General features: G+C 42.7%; 1 protein-coding gene across 12 annotated transcripts in view; it reads left to right on the top strand.

Moving 5' to 3' along the window:
* Positions 1-19,840, top strand: part of TRAK1 (trafficking kinesin protein 1) — a 94,772-nt gene extending 74,932 nt beyond the window's left edge. For 5 of the 12 annotated variants that reach the window (XM_033165810.1, XM_033165807.1, XM_033165806.1 and 2 more), the window contains 3 exons: positions 2,567-2,896; positions 9,580-9,682; positions 16,897-19,840. In XM_033165810.1, the coding sequence (XP_033021701.1) occupies positions 2,567-2,896; positions 9,580-9,682; positions 16,897-17,695 (1,232 nt within the window). In that variant the 3' untranslated portion in view covers positions 17,696-19,840. Of the gene's footprint in view, positions 1-2,566; positions 2,897-4,944; positions 5,023-9,579; positions 9,683-11,408; positions 11,497-16,896 lie in introns of those variants that run through there. The other 7 variants (XM_033165813.1, XM_033165809.1, XM_033165808.1 and 4 more) reach the window with 5 other exon arrangements.
* The last annotated feature ends 784 nt before the right edge of the window (positions 19,841-20,624 follow it).

Here is a 20,624-nt window from a genome sequence, read left to right as displayed (position 1 = left end):
TTTCATTTCAAAGGAAAGAGATTTGTTCCTTTTTAGGGAGAAATAATAATAAGGGATGCAGGTGGCGCTGTGGTCTAAACCACTGAGCCTAGGGCTTGACGATCGGAAGGTCAGCGGTTCGAATCCCCGCAACGGGGAGAGCTCCCGTTGCTCGGTCCCTGCTCCTGCCAACCTAGCAGTTCGAAAGCACGTCAAAGTGCTAGTAGATAAATAGGTACCGCTCCAGCGGGAAGGTAAATGGCGTTTCTGTGTGCTGCTCTGGTTTGCCAGAAACGGCTTAGTCATGCTGGCCACATGATCCGGAAGCTGTCTGCGGACAAATGCCTGCTCCCTTGGCCAGTAAAGCGAGATGAGCACCGCAACCCCAGAGTCGTTCGCGACTGGACTTAACAGTCAGGGGTCCCTTTAACTTTACCTTTAATAATAACAAAGAGCTGTTGTACCATATAAGAAGTATATAGATTAAGAGCTCAAACTGATTGCCAGTAGAAATTAGGAGGTTTTAAAGTTGCAGGAGCACACTGAAATTGTATGCCTTGTCTCATTGGGGTTTTGTTTTTGATACTAAGGTAATTTTTAACTCTTTGCATTCTGCAGCAAAATCTGTCTATTGAAGAGCTGGTAGATGTCTTGTATTACATGCCCAATGGCTTGAGGAAGCCCAGTAAAATTCTTAAGGTTCCCCGTCTTTTGAATGGCAAAACAAAATAAAAAATAAAAAAAAATCCTTCCAGTAGCACCTTAGAGACCATCTAAGTTTGTTCTTGGTATGAGCTTTCGTGTGCATGCACACTTCTTCAGATAATGGCAGATATGCATACTATTACCCACACTTTCAAAAGACATTTGAAACACAAAGCCCAGATTTCCCCTTGGGCACACAGAATCACCTGAGTTTATTTATTTATACCTATATAGGCATCCTTATTCTGGACAAATGCAAAAAAGTAACAATCTTTTCACTTCCTTCTTAAAAATCGAAATAACTGAGACTGCAACCCAACCATGATTACTTGGGAGTAAGCCACATTGACCTTGGCTGGCTTTGCTTCCAAGTAAACATGCATAAGATTGCACTGTGAATGTATCTAAAGAAGGGCTTTGGAATCTCTGGCTCTCCAGTATTAATGGACTTCAGCTCCCATCAGTCCCAGCCAGCATGACCAGTGGTTAGCAATGATGCGAGTTGTAGTCCAACAGCATCTGGAGACTGCACTCCGGTCTAAAGTATTCCACATTATGCTCACTCTAAACAGCTGCATTTGGCTCATGTGGCCACCCTTTCATTTTTTCTAGTAATATCACCAAATTTATTATCTTTTTCTGAGGACAATTTTAGTAGAATCTACAGGGTTTCATATAATACAGGGGTTTCAGCCTTTTCCTAATGTGAAGCTACATAGCAGTCATCTTCCCATTTTCCTTAACCAGAATTTTGGCCCCACACCAGAAATTATAATCTTAGTAGAAAATAAAGTACTTATACTGATATTCTCTATATTGCACATTTCCCCCCTCACTCAAAATATTTCCAATCCAAGGACAAATCTACAGGTATAGTGGAAGATATTTTCTGTGCAAAAAAAAATAAAAAATGTTTGTTTGGCAGTCTTGCAAGTAGAAAATGATATTATGGTGTGGAGATAGATATTTGTAGAGTTGATGTGTAGCAGTTCTCCTTTTAGCATCTAGTGCTAAATCCTAGACCCCTCTCATAGCACACTGCTCGGCTTCTTTCAACCCTTCAGTCTTCACAAACTAGTCCAGAAATACTTGATGTTCATACTTCCTGACTATTTCGCAGTGTGGGTTTTAGTGTGCCATTCCCCCACAAATGTTCATATCGGTTCCATTTTTATTTCGCTAGGTTATATTACTATTTATTTATTTATTTATTTATTGTTGCTTTTAGGTTAAAGGCAGAAAACCAACCACAAAAATAAGTGGCAAAAAACAAACAAACCAGAAAGCAAAAAAGAAGAACAAATTCTAGGTGTTTATTTATTTCAGGCCCAATGCATTTCAGGAAAAAATAATTGCTCAGGGGCACATTTCTAGCACAAGACGCTGTGAAACAGTCTCATAGTGACTCCTGTCCTATAGTGTTGCTTGAATCTGAAGGTTACTGTTAGAAACATGCCCCTGTACAACATTTGCTCCCTAAAACTTTTGACAGATCAGGAATGCATCTTATTCCTTGCACCTGGAGTTCTCCCCCCCCCCCCACTTTTAGGCTATAGGCCTTCATAAATAGGTGCACGCACAGAGTTGGCGTTAATCTTGTTGAAAATACATGAATGACAACACTCTCTCCCTTTGGCAAGGATTTTTGCAAAAACCATTTCTTCACCCACTAGTATTTTTATTTTATTTTATTTTAGTAAGTACATAAGCTAATACCTTAATATGCACTTTCCCATTGTTAGTTACCTTACAGAACAAGTTTGAGTTTGGGGAGTTTGAAGCAAATGAAGATTTAATGTGGCGATATCCTTAGGCAGCCTAGTTCACAACGGGAAATCCCCAAAGGTTCTGACTTTCTGCTCTTATTTTGTTTCCCCACAAGGTTCTGCCACTTTGCACCACTGGCAACAGCTTGCGCAGCCTCACCTTGGGGGGATCCTCGACCCACGGCCCGGGGTTGTCACTAAGGGCTTCCGGACTCTTGACCTTGACCAGGACGAAGTATACTGCCTTAACGATTTTGAAGAAGACGAGTCAGGTGACATTACATACAAGGGCCTAACTACCTCGCCGTCGATGCATCACACAGAGACCTCAGGTGAGAGGTCCCAAGCACAAGTGACTGTTTCAGACAGCGAGAATCCCCCAAGTCGCTCTCAGGCTTCCCCAGAGGAGATGCAGGAACCCGCGACTGACGATGATGAGGGGTCTGGTGAGGGAACCTCATTAAGTCCAGCACAACTGCCGTCTTTGCAGGATGTTGATTATTGGGCCATTCTCACGTCTCACCAGAGCAGCACCCACAGTGTTGCTTCATGTGTAGCTTCTGCACAATCGTGCGCTCAGGAATTAACACGAGGCCGTTTTCAAAACGATCGCTTCTAACAAATCATTGATTTTGCTGTACTTAAAAAAAAAAAGTGCATGGTTCATTTTTTGGTTTTCTTTTTGATAAGAGAAGGCTGCTAAAAAGAACGTGATTCATTTAGGTCCCGAGAGAAGAGATGTTGCTGTTGTGTGTCTGCATACATGTGTGCATATGGAAGCTGCAGTGTTTAAAAAAACCATCCTTTTTTGTTGTTGTTAAGCAGGAGTTGGGTTTCAGTGCCTATATTATTTCTCCAGGTTGCTCTCAAAGTGCTGTTCATTGCAAGAGGCAGCAAACAGGACCTAGTGATTGAACACAAGCATTGTCTCATTATTTATATAGGATTGTGTCCCTTCAGATCAGTTATTCCTTAGGACTCAACTAAGGGATAGCTCAGTAGAGCATGAGACTCTTAAATCTCAGGGTTGTGAGTTCGAGCCCCACATTGGGTGGAAGATTCCTACATTGTAGGGAGTTGGACTAGATGCTCCTCGTCGTCCCTTCCAACTCTACAGTTCTGATTCTAACTACATATACAGATAATGCTTTTGCATGCTTGTGTTTAATAGCACATGCTGGTGGGGGCCTCAGGCTGGGTTGGAAGGTTTTTTTTAAAAAAAAACTTTTCCCAGCATAGCTGTCCTGGCAGCACCCTCAGTTCAAAGAAGATGGTATTTGACGGGGTCAATATTTATGGAGTTTGGGTTTGGAAGGGGAAATAATTCTGTAGTGCCTTGACTGGGTTTCTCACCACTTTCCTGTCAGACCCAAACAGGAGAAGGTGCCCCCTTAAGGTACTTTGCAGGAGAACTGGTGTTGGGCAACTGAATTTTCACTTCTGTGCTGCCATGCCTCCATGCTTATAACATGAACTTTTGGTCCTGTATGAGAAGATTGATATTTTTAACTGTTCTGGGGTAAAACAGTAGTCTAAGGCCACAAGCAGATCTTTCACAAACCAAAATACATTTTAAATAGGGAAATATTGATGTATCTTGTTACTCAGGGAAACCCTTCAAGTCTGGAGCTTATATGATTAGCAGAAATAAGAATCATGTGGTGGCCTTAAGCCATAAAATTATTGGGTGGGTGGGTGGGTGTGCAGTTCAGTGCACAGCTCTTTTCAGAATCAAGAGCACTGCTTTCACAGAATGAACATTATTCGCACAAATATGAAAAGTATATCAGAAAGTGTTTGTGTCAGTTGAAAAATATGTGCGACTGCTGCTTTTTAGTTTCCTCGCACACATCATAGAATCTGAAAGTCCCCAATCCTTCTCATTGGCCCTTGTTTATGCTAACTCAGTTGCACTGAGCAGGTGGAACAGGTGTCTTTTTGCACTAATTCTGCTTGCTGCAAATCCCAGCACATGAGATCTTCCTCCAAATCCTCTGCCTGTGCCCGATGACTTGAGAGGGGGTGTCTCATGACATTGTGAACTTTCAGAGTAGACTGAAGTTTGCACCTGCTTCAGGTTTTGGAGTGGCACTTAAGATGACCTTTTGAGTTCTCGGTGGTGTGGGTGCTTCTGAGTATCCTGGCCAGAGCAGAGACTCACAAAGAGCTAGAGGTGCTTTTCCCTGGCTAGCGTATCTGTCCAGAATCTTAATACTACAAAAGTAGGTGCTTGGTTCTCTTCTATGCAACAGCATTGTGATTGTTCCTTGGACAAATGCTTAGCTCTTTATTGTGCTTTGTCTTTCAAATCACAATAGCGAGACCTGATTCTCATTGGGCTCTTGCCTGTTTTATAGCAGCTGCGTTTCTGACCTTATAATAAGATGTGTTTTTTTGTGGACTGCATAGGATGAAACCTTTGGGTTGCCTTTTTTTTTCTTTTTGAAATACTGTTAATTTACAGGAAGCTCACTATTTCCTATTGTGTTCAAAGGACAGAGAATGCTACGGACATGTGAAAAGCTCCGCTGTTGACTGCTGGAGGATGCTGTTTGTCAAGGTTTCCCTAGTGGTATATTTGCAGGATCCATCCTTGAGCTCTAGAAATTGATTTCCCTTTGGTTCTCAATGTTACGCTCCTCTTACTGGGCTCAATTGCTACTTTTAGCAGCCTTTTCCTATCTTTCTTATTCATTCATAACAATGAGTTTTAATTTTTATCAGGGCAGTTGGATTTCTTCTAATATAATTCTACGGGAAAACAAAATTGGTGTCTTTTATAAAGTGGATCTTGCGGGGAGAACAGCCTCTGCATTTCACAGCTGAAACAATCACCTAATCTAAAACTTGCCTTGCTTTGGTCTATTTTAATTTGTCATCTAGTGCTACGCTTCCTGTCTTACTTTAATTTACATCTCAATTGTTCAGATACTTTTCTCCAAATAACTTTTCCCCTCTATTTTGGTTATTTAAGATTTTCTCCAGCATATTTTAACCTTCTGCTTATTCTCCATGATACACAGAGAATCATGATTGCTAGGCCCAGTCCCTCCTTCCCTCCCGTATATGTTAACTAATTTACCTTGCTTACCCTAATCCCTGAAGCATCAGCATCAGCTCCAGAGGTGATGTAGAGATTTCTTTAAAAAAAACAACAACATTGTCCTGAGATCTATGTGTTAACCATTAATAGAATTCATAACACTGTGTGTGATGGGGCAAATCTTGAGTCACTTTTCACCCACGTAGACCCCTTCACTTGTCAGGCTGTCTCACTTTCATCCAGGCAATTCCTCTCTCAGGCAGGGATGGGGAGCCTCTGGCCATCCAGTTGTTTCTGAACTACATTTCCCATCAACCCCAGCCGCCGTGGCTAACAGTGAAGGCTGGTGGGAGTTGTAGCCAAACAACACCTGGAAGGCCAAAGTTTCCCCTCTCCTTCTCCAAGGCCTGCATAGCTACACATGAGTCTTCTTAGCTGTGTTGTTTGTGCATGCCTCAAGTCATACACTAAACGGTAGTGACAAGAGAAAAGGACCTTGTGCGTTTTCTCAGCCTCTCTAAAAGTTTGGAGTGGCATGTGGATGTGATGTATCTGTTCAAAACCATGTGTCAAACTGTTGTATATGTCCTTTCACCCTAAACTATGTGTTTGGGGATGTGTTAAATGTTGAGAGGAGGAGGAGGAGGAGGAAGATCAACAGTCGCAGGAAACGTCACTGGCATGTTTTATTTGTGCATGTTTTAACACCACTAACACTAAGGCTTGTTTACTGAATAAGAACCTATGCAATCATGAGGTCTTTGCTGTCGTAACGAAATGGGTTGTACTTCAAGGAACATTTTGGATGCACGTCCTTCGAATTTCTGAATCGCTTTGCAACAAAGGGACTTAACCATAAAGTATGTCACGTGGCAGAATGGGGAGAATTAGCACAGCTCCAGCAGCCCAAGACACAAGGGGTGTGGAAGTGGTATCTGTTAAAATGTGGCGGCACCCTTACAGCTTCTCTGCCACAGTACTCTGCTTTCCCCCGTTCCTCTCATACATATAAATTCTAAATTGCCTTAATCCTCCTTCCTTGTTTGCCGTCTCTATTCACGTGGCTGTGTTGAATATATATTTGCTTCCCTACTCTCAAATTATCTTCCCTTTTTTGGCATTTGTCCTGCATACTATAAAGACACACACAGGCATGCCGATAGCCCCATACAGCATGGTGTGTGTTCATTTTTTGTTTTGTTTTCAGGACTTTAGACGCTCACCCAGTAATTAAAATTACAGGCCACATTTAAAGTCCTGGAAAAAGTAGAGAATTTGGTTTGTTTGTTTTTGCCTGATTTTGAAATTACATCAAAGTAGGTGTTGGATGAGTTGGATGACCCTCCCTGGGGAGAGAGAGCATTCATTCCATAGTTAAGATGCCATCACCAAGAAGGTCCTGCCCAGTAGCCACTTTGCCACCACTCAGATGACAGGGAACCCCCAAAAAGACCCTCTGTTGAGGATCTTGGTTTATAGGCAGGCACATGTGGAGACAAGCAGCTCCTCGAGCATCCTGATCCCAAGTCATGCGCTGGTTTGTTTAAAGGCCAAAAAAGAGCACTTTGGATTGAGCCTGGAGTCAAAGCAATAGGCAAAGCACAGGGGGTGACTTAACTGTAATGCTCAGTCCGCCTAACAGCCTTGCACCTGTATTTTAGGTTTATTTGCAGTTTCCTAACCATCTTCTAGGGACGCGGGTGGCGCTGTGGGTTAAACCACAGAGCCTAGGGCTTGCCGATCAGAAGGTCGGCGGTTTGAATCCCCGCGACGGGGTGAGCTTCCGTTGCTTGGTCCCTGCTCCTGCCAACCTAGCAGTTTGAAAGCACGTCAAAGTGTAATTAGTTAAATAGGTACAGATCCGGCGGGAAGGTAAACTGCGTTTCCGTGCGCTGCTCTGGTTCGCCAGAAGCGGCTTAGTCATGCTGGCCACATGACCCGGAAGCTGTCTGTGGACAAACGCCGGCTCCCTTGGCCAGTAAAGTGAGATGAGCGCCGCAACCCCAGAGTCGTCCACGACTGTACCTAATGGTCAGGGGTCCCTTTACCTTTACCTTTAACCATCTTCAAAGGCAGCCCCGCAAAAAATGCACTGCTGTAGTCTAATCTACAAGTTACCAGGGAGCATGAATTACTGAGGCCAGGGTGTATTTGTCCAGGTGAGTTGACACCTGGCATCCCAGCCTTTATTCTAAGGCATACGATGTAGGAAATAGTCCCCTGGAAGATGATATGAACTGCTACTCCACATGGCGGGCCCTTAAGACTTGCAGCTTTCTTTACATTAGCATTCTTCAACCTGTGGTTCTTTGTATTTTGTTGGAATTGCAGCTCCCATCTCCACTGACCATTGGTGGGGATGGTGAGAGATTTGTCCCGCCATACCTTGAGACCCAAGTTGAGAAAAGGCTACATTGCATTTGTTATGTGTGAGGCTGTTGCAGAGCATGAATCCCAAAAAGTGCTCCTTCCATTCACAGAGAAAATTGGACCCGCCAGAGGCTTCCACAAATTGGGGTGGGGGATTTTTTTCCAGCTCCCTCTAGCCCCCTACACCATTTCCCATACTGAAGGTCTACCGATCTTCTGAATAAGGGTTTTTGCAGGATCTGTTGTCCTCAGGATATCCCATTCCGTGCATGGAACTTTACTCCTGGAACTCTGGATCCAGCAGAATATCTGTTTAGATTGTATAGTAGAGAACAACACAGTGCTTGCCTCGCTCTCTCACACATCTTACTAGGTTTGACAAAATACAACCACAAGTTTTTATAATGTATGTAAGAATACGCATTGTGTTAAAATGTGGACAGGGTTAAGAGAATCTTAAGCAGTGTGACATACTTCATGGCTAGTTCCAGTTTGCGTTCTGCAGAAGCACTCTACAGCAATTTCTAAACACAAATTAAGGACTCGTTAAATAAACTATAAAAATATTGTTCTGATCTAGGGTGCTGGCAACTCTGTCTTGCTACAGCACTTTAAAATTACAGCAAATATATTTCCCTTTCTGCTTAACATATGACAATATTTTTATGAATGAATATGACATAATTGCTATCTGGTGCAGCTGCAGATGGTTCTGTCTTTGGTGGGGGAGGAGGGGGAAAGGCAAGGAAATGTCGCAGATGGACAGTAGTGGATCCAAAATGGTTACACCGGTCTCCGGGCACTAAAAGGAAACACACGTGTGTTCTGTTATGTACATATTTTGATGTACATAATATTTACTGCTGCCTCTCTACTGGGATCCATTACTGAAACGAAAGATGACAGGATACTTTTGCCCGGATCAATATGGGGGAAGCTGAAATGCGTAAGCATTCCGGGCTTTGCTGATTTCTTTCACACACCGCCAAGGTCTTGTCTACCGACTGGACTTGTTTAAATCTCCTACCTCCGTTGCCTCTTCAGAAAAGGCCAATGTGGAAAGGGATATTGAGACCAATTCTTAAAGATACGGTCGCCGCATGGTTACCACTCCTGCTGTGGCTGCTCTGCCTGCAACTTTGGGGCAATGTTAGAACAACTAAATCAGTAGGGAAACGCTGACAATGTGATTACTGGGAGAAATGGCGGTATATTAAGTAACCACATCGCTAGCCCCTCTCAAATGATCTTGCTGTTCTATTTCCCTCCCAGAGTGGAATAATAATAATAATAATAATAATAATAATAATAATAATAATAATAATGTTATTTATACCCCGCTCACCTGGCTGGGTTAATGATAAGCCACCACGAGGGAGGAGCCACCATGCCACTCAGCTGGTCTGTGAGCACATTATGTCACTTAAACTTGCTAGGAGGACCGGGCTTCCTAATCCTGAAGGCATCAGAGCCTGTTTTTGAGCCCTAACAAATACAAGAACCAAAAAGGTGTCAGCTCTGTTGGCGAACTCTCCTCCTGGAGATGGATGTGCTAAAGAAAGTAAATCAAATCGGACGCCTGGTGCATTTCACCTTCCCTGCATCGATCCCTCGAGAAGTATCGCATCGCTTGTCCATCTGTTCGAGTGCACAGAGCTTTTCTCTCCCCCCCTTTTATATATAAATGCAAAGAATGTTCTATTCTTTTTAATGTAGTACATCATCCTGGGAAGTGCATGTCACAAACCAACTCCACCTTCACCTTCACCACCTGCCGCATTCTGCACCCTTCCGATGAGCTCACACGAGTCACTCCAAGGTAAGGGGTTCCAGAGAGCTGTCGTGCTCCCTGGGGCAGGGGGTGTGCCTTAGCCTAGAAGGCAAGGGGATTTGGAGCGATGCATATATTTCAAGGTTCTGCACCTTCTAAACTTCCCATCAGATCACATCACCAGCTTGCCTTAAATATACGCAGTGCTTATTTATCCAGAATCATCCAAGTAACATGTCTCCAAAGTTGATTGCAGCTCCTGTGGAGAGTAATAATGTCAATTTCCATGGAAGGAGGACACAATGAGATTAATGTCACTTTGTCATTAATAAATTGGCTTTACAGTCAAGCAGAGATAACAGTAGTCAAGTCTTCAAATAATTGAAACTACAGTGGTAGCTCAGTTCTCGAACGTAATCCGTTCCTGAAGCCTGTTCGGCTTCCGAAACGCTAGAAAACCAAAGCAAAGCTTCTGATTGGTTGCAAGAGCTTCTTGCACTCAGCGGAAGCTGCATCACACTTTCGGGTTCCGAAAAACGTTCAAAAACGGAAGCATTTACTTCCGGGTTTTTGGCGTTCGAGAACCGAAACGTATGACAATGGAGGCGTTCGGGAACCGAGGTACCACTGTAGATTAGTGTGGCAAAATTGGCATCATCTATGAATCTGAGGAGAGGGATTCCTAACAGTAAGAATTAGCCAGGTGTGAAGTTTTTTTTTTTTTTTTTTTTAAGTACTACAGTTCTCTGTTAAATGTAATTGTACACTAAAAGTCCCTCAAGGTCCTAAAAATAGATATGTCCAGGGGTTTGAAATGAGTTGTAGTTCTCAAAAACTCCTGTAATAACAACATAGTTGTCCACACAGTTGTTTTGTAGCAGTTTAAATGGCACCGTGACGCACAAGGTAAAATTAGTTAATAAATTGATAGATTTTTCTACTCCAAAGTCCCATGGAGACATGGAATGGAGCCTCCCGAAAGAAAGCAACACCGGCTGGCTCCGCGTTACAAAATGTTGAGCCTTCCTTCATGTAAAAATAAGGCCAGTCTTTTGAATGCCTTTACAAAGAGATTGAAGAAATAGTAACACTGGCCCACTTTACGAGGGGCACCTGCCCTAACAAGCCAGAGGATATGATGTAAATTCCTTCACATGGACTGTCTGGAATTCCTGCTCTCCCTCACCCTTTTCTTTCTCCAGCCCGCGTAAAATTTGCCATTGATTTCATGCTGTGAGGCGCTGCGAAAAGCTACAGATCTAGCTGCAATTCCTTCTCCATCTTCCCTATTGAACTTCTGACGGAAATCTCTATTGCTTAAGATGTGGATTTTTAGTGTGACATTAATTTCATTGCAAAGTGCACTTGCTACTTCCCTTAGCTTACCCTGAAATCTATACTTTGCTCTCTCTGATGGCCGGGGTGGGGTGGGGGTTGTCTCTTTTATTTACTGTATTGGCCTGGATATAAGCCGCACCCGAATATAAGCAGCACCTTTAAAAAAAAATTGGGGCGGGGGATTCCACAGGCACTCACACCCATTCCGTTTTACTGTATGTCTGTTTCAGCAGCGATATCGTAAAAGCCAATTTTTGTAAGGTTGCGAATTTAAGCCGCACTTTTCGCGGTCGGAATTGGGGGGGGAGGGAGTGAGGCTTATATTCAGGCCAATACGGTACTTCGACATTCACTGTGGATTCAGAACCAGAGTGCTGCCAATGCGAGGGGTTGGAGTAGAGGAGCTCCTTAAACTCTGAATGATGCTTCTTCACAGGTCATGTGAGGAAGACGATGAGACTGCTTTATGTCACCTTGTGCTGAGAGGAGATTTAGGGCACACAGTATGACCAGCGTGACAGGGGGTGAGCAGCGCTGCCAGCAGCCTCCGTGCTGGCAGAGTCCTGTAGAAGGAATGTTAGTGTTTTATGGCACCAGCTAACTCAAAGACTTCTTGATCAGTCCCACCTCCCTCTTTCCATTCTAACCTAGCATCCTAACACAAGGTGGCATTCTAACCAAAACTCTGCAAGTTCCATATAGTGAAGTGCTGGTTTTAACACTGATTTGAAAGCACAGTTACTCTCTCTTTTTGGTCTTTGTTTTCAGGACACATTTTGAATACCCTGCCTTCCTCCCTCTAACAAGGCCCTGCTTTTGTTAGCTTAGGGACGATGACCAGTTTAGGAAACATCTGGCATTCTCCCTTGTCATTGCCTTGTTGGCCAACTTCAGCATAGGGACGCTTGTTGCAATAATCTGAATAATAATTAATTAATTAATTAATTAATTAATTAATTTATACCCCGTCCATCTGGCTGGGTTTCCCTAGGCACTCTGGGCAGCTCCCAACATAATAATAATAATAATAATAATAATAATAATAATAATAATAATAATAATAATAATAATAATAATAATAAAGCAATAAAATATTAAACATTACAAACTTCCCTAAACATGGCTGCCTTCGGATGTCTCCTAAAAGTCAGATAGTTGTTTATTTCCTTGACATCTGATACATGTGTTCCGCCCTGTGGAACAGATCTGTGTTCCACAGGGCGGGTGCCACCATCGAGAAGGCCCTCTTCCTGGTTCCCTGTTGCTTCACTTCTCACCGAGGAAACCGCCAGAAGGCCCTCTGAGCTGGACCTCAGTGTCTGGGCTGAACGATGGGGGTGGAGATGCTCCTTCAGGTATACTGGGCCGAGGCCATTTAGGGCTTTAAAGGTCAGCACCAACACTTTGAATGGTGCTTGGAAACGTACTGGGAGCCAATGTAGGTCTTTCAGGACCGGTGTTATATGGTCTCTGAATTATAGCTTTTGTTGTTCGTGCAGCAACAGCTTATTTGATGCTGTGGAGAAGAATGCAGGTAGACATTCCAGGTCCCAAGGAGTTTGCAGTTGAAAGTAGTTAGCGATTTATCTCGGGGGGGGGGGGGTGGTAATTGAAGGAAGTATAGGAAATAAAAAATATGTTAAGACTATATAAATATTTACTGGGAGGGAATGTTTATGCGCTTGCCTTAAAATTAAGCCTTTCTAAATCTGATAACCTGTTTTTAAGTTGTATTTTAATCAATTGTTTTTATACCTGATGTTAGCCGCCCTGAGCTGGGCGGGGTATAAATACAAATTATTATTATTATTATTATTATTATTATTATTATTATTATTATTATTATTATATGTTTGATAGCTCCTGCTGCAGGACTTGAGCGCTAGTGAATCTGACATAAATGCCCCTTGCACTGGCAATATTTGAGTATAGTAACCTACTCTTAAGTAGGCATTCTTAAAGATTTTGAGAGCCGGCTACTCCTGGCAAAGGTTAGAGAGGGTAAGATTCAGTGCAGATGCCCATCAGCTCTTATGGAGTTATCAAAATGAACTTCATTCCCAAGTTTATTTTACAAGCCATTCCCAGCACCTAGTTAGCACGTATATTGCTTGATTAGGAAGACTAATCTGTAAATCCATTTTGGGGTAGAAAAGTCAAGGGTAAAGATTGCAGCCATTTACAGATGGTAAACAGAAAAGGGACCTTTTTATCCCAGATTTGATGTGATACTCCCTTGTAAATTAGTCCAATGAAACAAAGTAAACCAGGATTTCCTGGAATACTAGAACACAGTTAACTCTCTTTTGTGAATCTTGTACAGCATTACATGCCCAAGAGTTTTTGCAAATTCCTTATTTGAAAATAGAATGGGATGGTTATCCCCAGGCTCCTTAGTTACTCACTTAGGTTCGGTTGCTTCCTCCTTTATGCTGCAGAACTGCTCCAGTCTACCTGCCAGCCCTAGCTTAGGACTACTATCAAGGAGTATTTTAAACCTGGAATGAGTGAGAATGGACAAGCTTCTCTGTTAGCCCTAGACTAGAGCTTGCAAGCAGATTTTGTTAAACTTCCCTTCTGCGCGAATGACTGATTCAAGAGCTGCAAGAACAGCAGACGGCCAACTTTAAGTCGCTAAACCTAGGGCAAGATAATAGGCAATGTCTATAAAAAACATTTGTGTGCACACATATACTCACTGTTGCACGCATACGTTTGCATTTTTTCATGTGTAATGCTTTCACATGTGACAAAACCTGACCACATTTCCCAGGGCTGCAGCAGTTTGCGGTGACTTGTAGTGACATTCACCTGTTGAGAGCAGCTAGCACAGACATAGGCAACCTTTGGCCCTCCAGATGTTTTGGACTACAATTCCCATCATCCCTGACCACTGATCCTGTTAGCTAGGGATCATGGGAGTTGTAGGCCAAAACATCTGGAGGGCCTGACCTAGCACAAAGGAATGCCTGTTTCCTGTTCACCTGACCCAACAAAAATATATTTAACCCACAGCCTGGAGGGGGATGTAATATTTTCCTCCACCTTTCCCCTGTATGTGTACGATATGGTTGTGACAAGAGTTCATTCCACCCTAGCTGCCATGTCAAACAAGCTATGTGGATAATTGTCCCTTAGCGCTCTCAACCAAGTTGGTTGATTGTTATCAAAACTGGAATTTCAGCTGCACTCCACAAGAGGGCATATTTGCTATGCAGCAGGGAACAGGCTGTTGATATGACCAAGTTCTGTGTACTCTCAAGTTCTGTGTACTCTCTTTGGCTTCTCCCGAGGCAGCTTCTCGTGACATTATTATTATTATTATTATTAGGGGGGAGGAAGAATATACATAGGTGCATATGTTGAACTGGGTTCATGAGTTGTTCAACACGCAGCCCAATCAACGTGAGTGTTCGGGATATGTCGCCGTGTATCACATGCAGTGATAAGGACACGTCCCTGAATGTTCATAAAGTGTGCTTGAACCACCCCTTAATTTCAGTCATGGCCCCATAGCAGCCGGTGTATGGGATTATGCCTCAAATAAATGTTCTTCTAGCTCCTTCACAAGCCCCCCGCACCAATTTTCAGTGGCAGAATTATAGCAGGGAAGAATTATTACTTTTTTTTACAAGACCCTCTTTAACCTGTGCCGAAACAGCAGCTGTGTGAGCCGGCCCCACGACAATCTGCTCACACTAGTCTTAGAGCTCCCAAAATGAATTCTCACCAATATACTTTGTATCAACAGAGTGTACTGCCTTTTTTTTTTTAAGGCCCTCCTCCCCAATTTTTAATTTGCTCCAAACTGAAACTCAGTCAGTGGGAATACAGCTATTGATTTCAGTGTCGGGTTTGTTTTGTAGCAAATATTCATGGCAGAGATTTATGTAGTGGGATTTGTGAACATCATATTTCATGCTCCTTCTGCACAGGTTCTCTTGCCATCACTGTAACAAGAATGTCTTGATAATAGAAACCTCATTAAACCTGTCCTTGTTAAAGGAAGAACCAGCTATTGTAACTTACAAAATTAACGAAACATATTCTAGGTAAAAGCTGCAGGTGGCGCTGTGGTCTAAACCACAGAGCCCAGGGCTTGCCGATCAGAATGTCGGCGGTTCGAATCCCCGCAACGGGGTGAGCTCCCATTGCTCGGTCCCTGCTCCTGCCAACCTAGCAGTTCGAAAGCACGTCAGAGTGCAAGTAGATAAATAGGTACCACTCCGGCGGGAAGGTAAACGGCGTTTCCATGCGCTGCTCTGGTTTGCCAGAAGTGGCTGTGTCATGCTGGCCACATGACCCGGAAGCTGTACACCGGCTCCCTCGGCCAATAAAGCGAGATGAGCACTGCAACCCCAGAGTCATCCACGACTGGACTTAACGGTCAGGGGTCCCTTTACCTTTACCTTTATTCTAGGTAAAGCCGCATGCATTTTTAGTGTGCATATTGCCTGCTCTGCATCATTTCATGGGAATGGCATTTGATGGCTATTTTCTGACCTGTTGTTCAGAGTTTACCTGGTAGGATCAGAAGGTAGAATAAAATAAAACAACTAACTGGCAGTTGATCAAACAATTGCATGGTGTGTGTGAGAAGCTGTGAGCTCGCAACCGCCACTAATAATAACCAGACCTCTTTTAGGTGGGTAGGAGCAAAAAATGTAAGCATTGGTCTCTGTACACATACTTGCTTAGTTGTGGGGTTTCCTTTCTGCTGTGTGTTAAATGGAAAAAAACTGATACAATGTTGCTGCCCCATTGGGCATAGAGAACAAGTTTCCTGTTTGAAGCCACAAGATTAAGGTAGCTTTTGTACATGATCAATTGTCTGGAGTTTTCCCCATTTCCTCAACCATAATGTTGCCAATTTGCATAATCTAGAATGTGCATTTGGTTTTATAAGAACTCTAATCTCCTGTATTTCCCAAATTTAATATTATCCAGAAAAGTGCACAGTAGACTAGGGTTTAGACCAGGGTTTCCCAAACTTGGGGTCTTTTGGACTACAATTCCCATCATCCATGACCACTGGTCCTGCTAACTAGGGATGATGGGAGTTGTAGTCAAAAAAACAGCTGGACAGCCAAGTTTGGGAAACCCTGTTTTAGACTCATGAGTATGTGACCTGTAACATCTGCTGTAAAATAGTGAATATATTCCTTCCACCCTCTTTTTAATTATTTAACAAAATTAATGTACCTCTTGTTTGTAATTGGAGCATCTAAGTAGTTTACGAAAAATAAAACAAACATTAAAAATTTTCAGTAGAAGGGAGTTTAGGACAAGCGTTCCTTTTTCACAGCTAGTAATAAAGCATAACTGTTTGGAATATGTTCTGTCTGTGTATCTCCCTTAAGTTCTGTTGGTACACTTACGAACAGCTGCAATCCTATTATTAGACTGTTAACTGAAGCATTTGCTTCTGGGTTTACGGCATTCAAAAATGACACATTTGTCAACGGAGACGTTCGAAAACTGAGGTACTACTGTACAGTCGTCCCTTGGTTTTCGAACAGCTTATTTCTCAAATGTTTTGGCTCCCGAACACCGCAAACACTCGAACATGAGTGTTCTGGTTTGCAAACTATTTTTGGAAGCTGAATGTCCAATGGAGCTTCCACGGCTTCTGAATGGCTTTGGTTTTCAAACGTTTTAGAAGTTGAACGGACTTCCGGAACGAATTCCGTTCGACTTCCAAGGTACAACTGTACTCAAATCATTCCTGAGAATGATGGTTGAGAACTCATTTTTCCTGCTACCTCAGACAACGTTGTCTCTCTAGCTGACCTTTAATCATCTGAGGCAATTGAATCGGTACCAAATACATTTTTATATGTGGGTGTATCAAGCAGTGGCAGTTTGAAAGTCAGTATTCCAATGGAGACGTTGACTTGTTTTTCTGTTTCTCTTCCCCCTGCCAGCCTTAACGCAGCACCTACTCCAGCTTGTAGCAGCGTTGGCAATTTGAAAGGCACCCCGGTGGCCACGCCATGCACCCCTCGGCGCCTGAGTTTGGTCGAATCCTCCACCAACCTCCGGGAGTCTACAACCACCATGAGCACTTCCTTGGGGCTGGTGTGGCTACTCAAAGAGCGCGGGATATCAGCGGCAGTGTATAACCCACAGAGCTGGGACCGCGCCGGCCGGAGCTCCCTCCTGAGCACCTACGCCCCCAGAATGGCCGTCATTCCTTCCACTCCCCCCAACTCGCCTATGCAGACGCCTTCTTCCTCCCCGCCGTCTTTTGAGTTCAAATGCACCAGCCCCCCGTACGACAACTTCTTGGCTTCCAAGCCGGCCAGTTCCATTCTGAAGGAGGTGAGGGACAAGAAGAACATCCGCAGCAGCGAGAGCCAAACGGACGTGTCCGTCTCGAACCTCAACCTCGTGGACAAAGTGAAAAAGTTTGGGATTGCCAAAGCAGTGAGCTCGGGGCATCCGCAAGCTCCTGCGTTGGCGGATGTGCAAGGACCCCTTCTCCCCGGGGCGCAAAGGCCAATGAAGGCCTTTGCTCCTGGGAGCCTGGTACCCGAAGACCTGGCCTTGGGTGGTCCTTCTGTAACAAGTGCCATTGGGGGCCTTCAGCTGAACAGCGGCATTAGGAGAAACCGAAGCTTTCCAACGATGGTGGGTTCCAGCATGCAGATGAAAGCGCCATCGTCTTTTACTCCTGGCCTATTGATGGGAGCAAAGCTTCCTAAGCAAACCAGTTTACGGTGAATGGCTTACGATGCGGCCGAACTTGTAAATGTCTTCAGATTTTTTAAAAAAACAACAACAGATTTTTCTTCTTCCATTTACCATTGAGTTTGACAAATCAACTTTGTGCCTAATGGGGGGTGGGGGGGGGAAGAGTGTAAACTTTGTACAGGATGTAAATATGTACCAGATGTATTATAAGTGAATCATGACACTGTTTTGACAATTTAACATGCTAACCTTTTGGAAAGGGTGTTTTTGTTTTTCTTTGCACTGAAAAAAAAAGAGCAATCCTTGGATAGAAAATAAAAATAAAAATAAAGAATTCTTAGTTAGCCTAGCTTGATATTGGAAATAGCCTCATCTAGCAAGGGTTACAGATCATGCTTTCTAAACTGTGGGATATCAGCACACATAGTAACTCCTATAAACACAAGAAATTTTTGTAGTTCATCAAAGCAAGTAGATTAGCATCTTGAACATCTTATTCTGCCTTTATGGAGGAGAGGGGGAATATTCAAAGGATCTTTTTTCTTACAAAATAAACTTGAAGTAATAATGTGTTGAGAGTGACTGCTAAGTCTGCTAGGTGCCAGGAAGAAAACACACCTCTACTGCTGCTGTTTCATGTCCTGTGTTAATATTATTTTCAATGCTGCACTGGAATGTGGAAGGAAAAGTGCTTTAAATAGTGTTTTGTTGCAGACACTGAAAATACACACCTCTCCGAAACGAAACAAAATCTTGTATCTTGTATCTTGCTTTCATGAGGAGCCAAAGTCACTCAAAGAGTTGATTGTAGGTATGTTTAAAAGCCTAAATTTAAACAAATGTAGTACAGTATTGCCAAAAGATGTGTCCTTAAGAAAATAATTTTGTTTTAAAAAAATAGCTTAGTAAGAGTGGTACAAGTGAAGGATAAATATTTCCATCAATTCTTTACCTCTAGATTTTGAGGTATTTAAAATGATCCAGTGGATCACTTCATAAACAGGGTTAGACCATTGCTATTTTAAGTGACAGTATAATTGTCTTTCATACATATCTGTTTCCATCAGATCCATGTGTTAGAGCTACTAGGTAAATGGTTTTACATCATCCGCCCTAATACCTTTTGGAAATCTTCAGTAGTTGGACTTTTCTTCCCCCAAAGACTTTTCTAATTGTAAGACTAGTTCATTATTTAGTATGACATTTTTTTTTAATGGTTGGTTCACACAAATCAGGATCAGACTGGTTTATGATCCTGGCTTGTTCACTAACCATAATGATAAACTAATGAAAGAGTTTCCCTAACTTTGGACTTCACAGGGAGCTCTGGTTAGTTTAATAGTGGAAGCAGATGTTTGTGACCTTGAGGCTGCGTCCCAAGGTTCATTCATGTAACACTAAATCATAATTTAGCGCTGTAGCATTGCGTCCAAAATTACCCAGTATGTAGAAACTTGAAACAACATCTGGAAAGAACTGAAAACAAACGAGGAGCATTAAGTTCTTCCGCCAAGAAGATGGCATTCTTGTGCAACTTCCATTGGGGTTGTTTTTTTTTGGGGGGGGGGGAGCTTATTCAACAGAACTTCCTGTCCTAGGTCAGGTTTATTTTTGAGCTTATGTTTTGAAGCAGTTGGTGTGCCTAGTTGTGTGGGTGGCTTGTTCTTGACTTGATTTAAAACCAAACCCACTTTATTTATTTGATGCCAGTACCTCACTACATACTGTGCATTGCCGTTGTGCCAGACTGTTACTAAATCATTAGCACTGATAAATATTTGCAGTAGTGGAACTGTGCGGTTGTCGTTTTTTATGGGCGACAGATGAGCCTGGTTATCTGTTCACGAATTAGCTAGTTGCAATACTGCTATGAATATTGAGAATGTTGGAGGACAGCAAGAGAGGGCATCATTAGCGAGTGCATGTGCTTCTAGATTTCTATTTATTCTACCGACATTTTAGCACTTTGTCATTGCCTCTACTTGCTGTTTGTCTGTGTGCACTTAATTGCAATTTGCAAGAACATAACTTAAATCTTTTTATCTGAATGTATCTTAAGACAACCAATAAATTAACAATTTTGAATAGGTGAAAAAAAATCACGAATGTATGAGGACCTTTTCGTGTACCAAGAGACCATGAGCTCATTTGTGGAATAAAATGGTAAAAACCCAACGAAGACGTATTATTATTTACTCTTTCTAAATAAAAGAAGGTGTCTAACCACTGGAAAATTAGGTCACAAGGCATTGAAGAATTACATTTCTATTTTATTCACAATTGAATATCAATAAACCAGTAAAGGTTATATTGTGGATTATTTAATTTTTCTGGATTTGTGTTTCCTGCATTCTCTCTCTCTCTCTCTCTCTCTCTCTCTCTCTCCCCCCCCCCCCCCCGGTTTCTGTCATCCAATACTTTTTATTTCAGTTGTGAAATGGGATGCCAGATTCCAAATAATTTTTGTCTGGGAAGTAGAGCAGAATGCAGTGACCTGTCACCTGAGGAGGGAAGCTTGCCTTCATTTGGAGAGACAAGAAGTCCGGAAAGACTGTTTTTTTCCAGCCCTGCTCCTCCACGGACTCACACATTCACACATCTTTAACTAACACGTTTTTCTCTGCACACACAAAAAGGCCAGGTTTTCCCCAACTTCCCCAACAGAAGCCAAACCCAGAAGTGCTTTGGAGAGACTTTCTTCTCTTCCCCTCAGGCCAGCAAAATATGATTTGGGAATACTTTCCCACCACTCTTCTCACTGGAATAAGCCCAGATCAATGAATTTACAGAACTCAATATTATCAGTAATAAGCCCAGATCAATGAATTTACAGAGATACATTGCTGCTTTCCTAGGCTGGCCACGTAAAGGGGAAAAAATACGGTGTTTTCTCCTGCTTTAACCTAACTGGACAACAAACTCAGAAGAGCAACAGTTGGATTGTAAACACGCCTGATTT

The sequence above is a fragment of the Lacerta agilis genome, chromosome 12, assembly GCF_009819535.1.
Source record: "Lacerta agilis isolate rLacAgi1 chromosome 12, rLacAgi1.pri, whole genome shotgun sequence".
NCBI classification, from domain to species: Eukaryota; Metazoa; Chordata; class Lepidosauria; order Squamata; family Lacertidae; genus Lacerta; species Lacerta agilis.
Note: the sequence above shows the minus strand (reverse complement) of the source record. Positions and strands in the feature narration are given on the sequence as shown.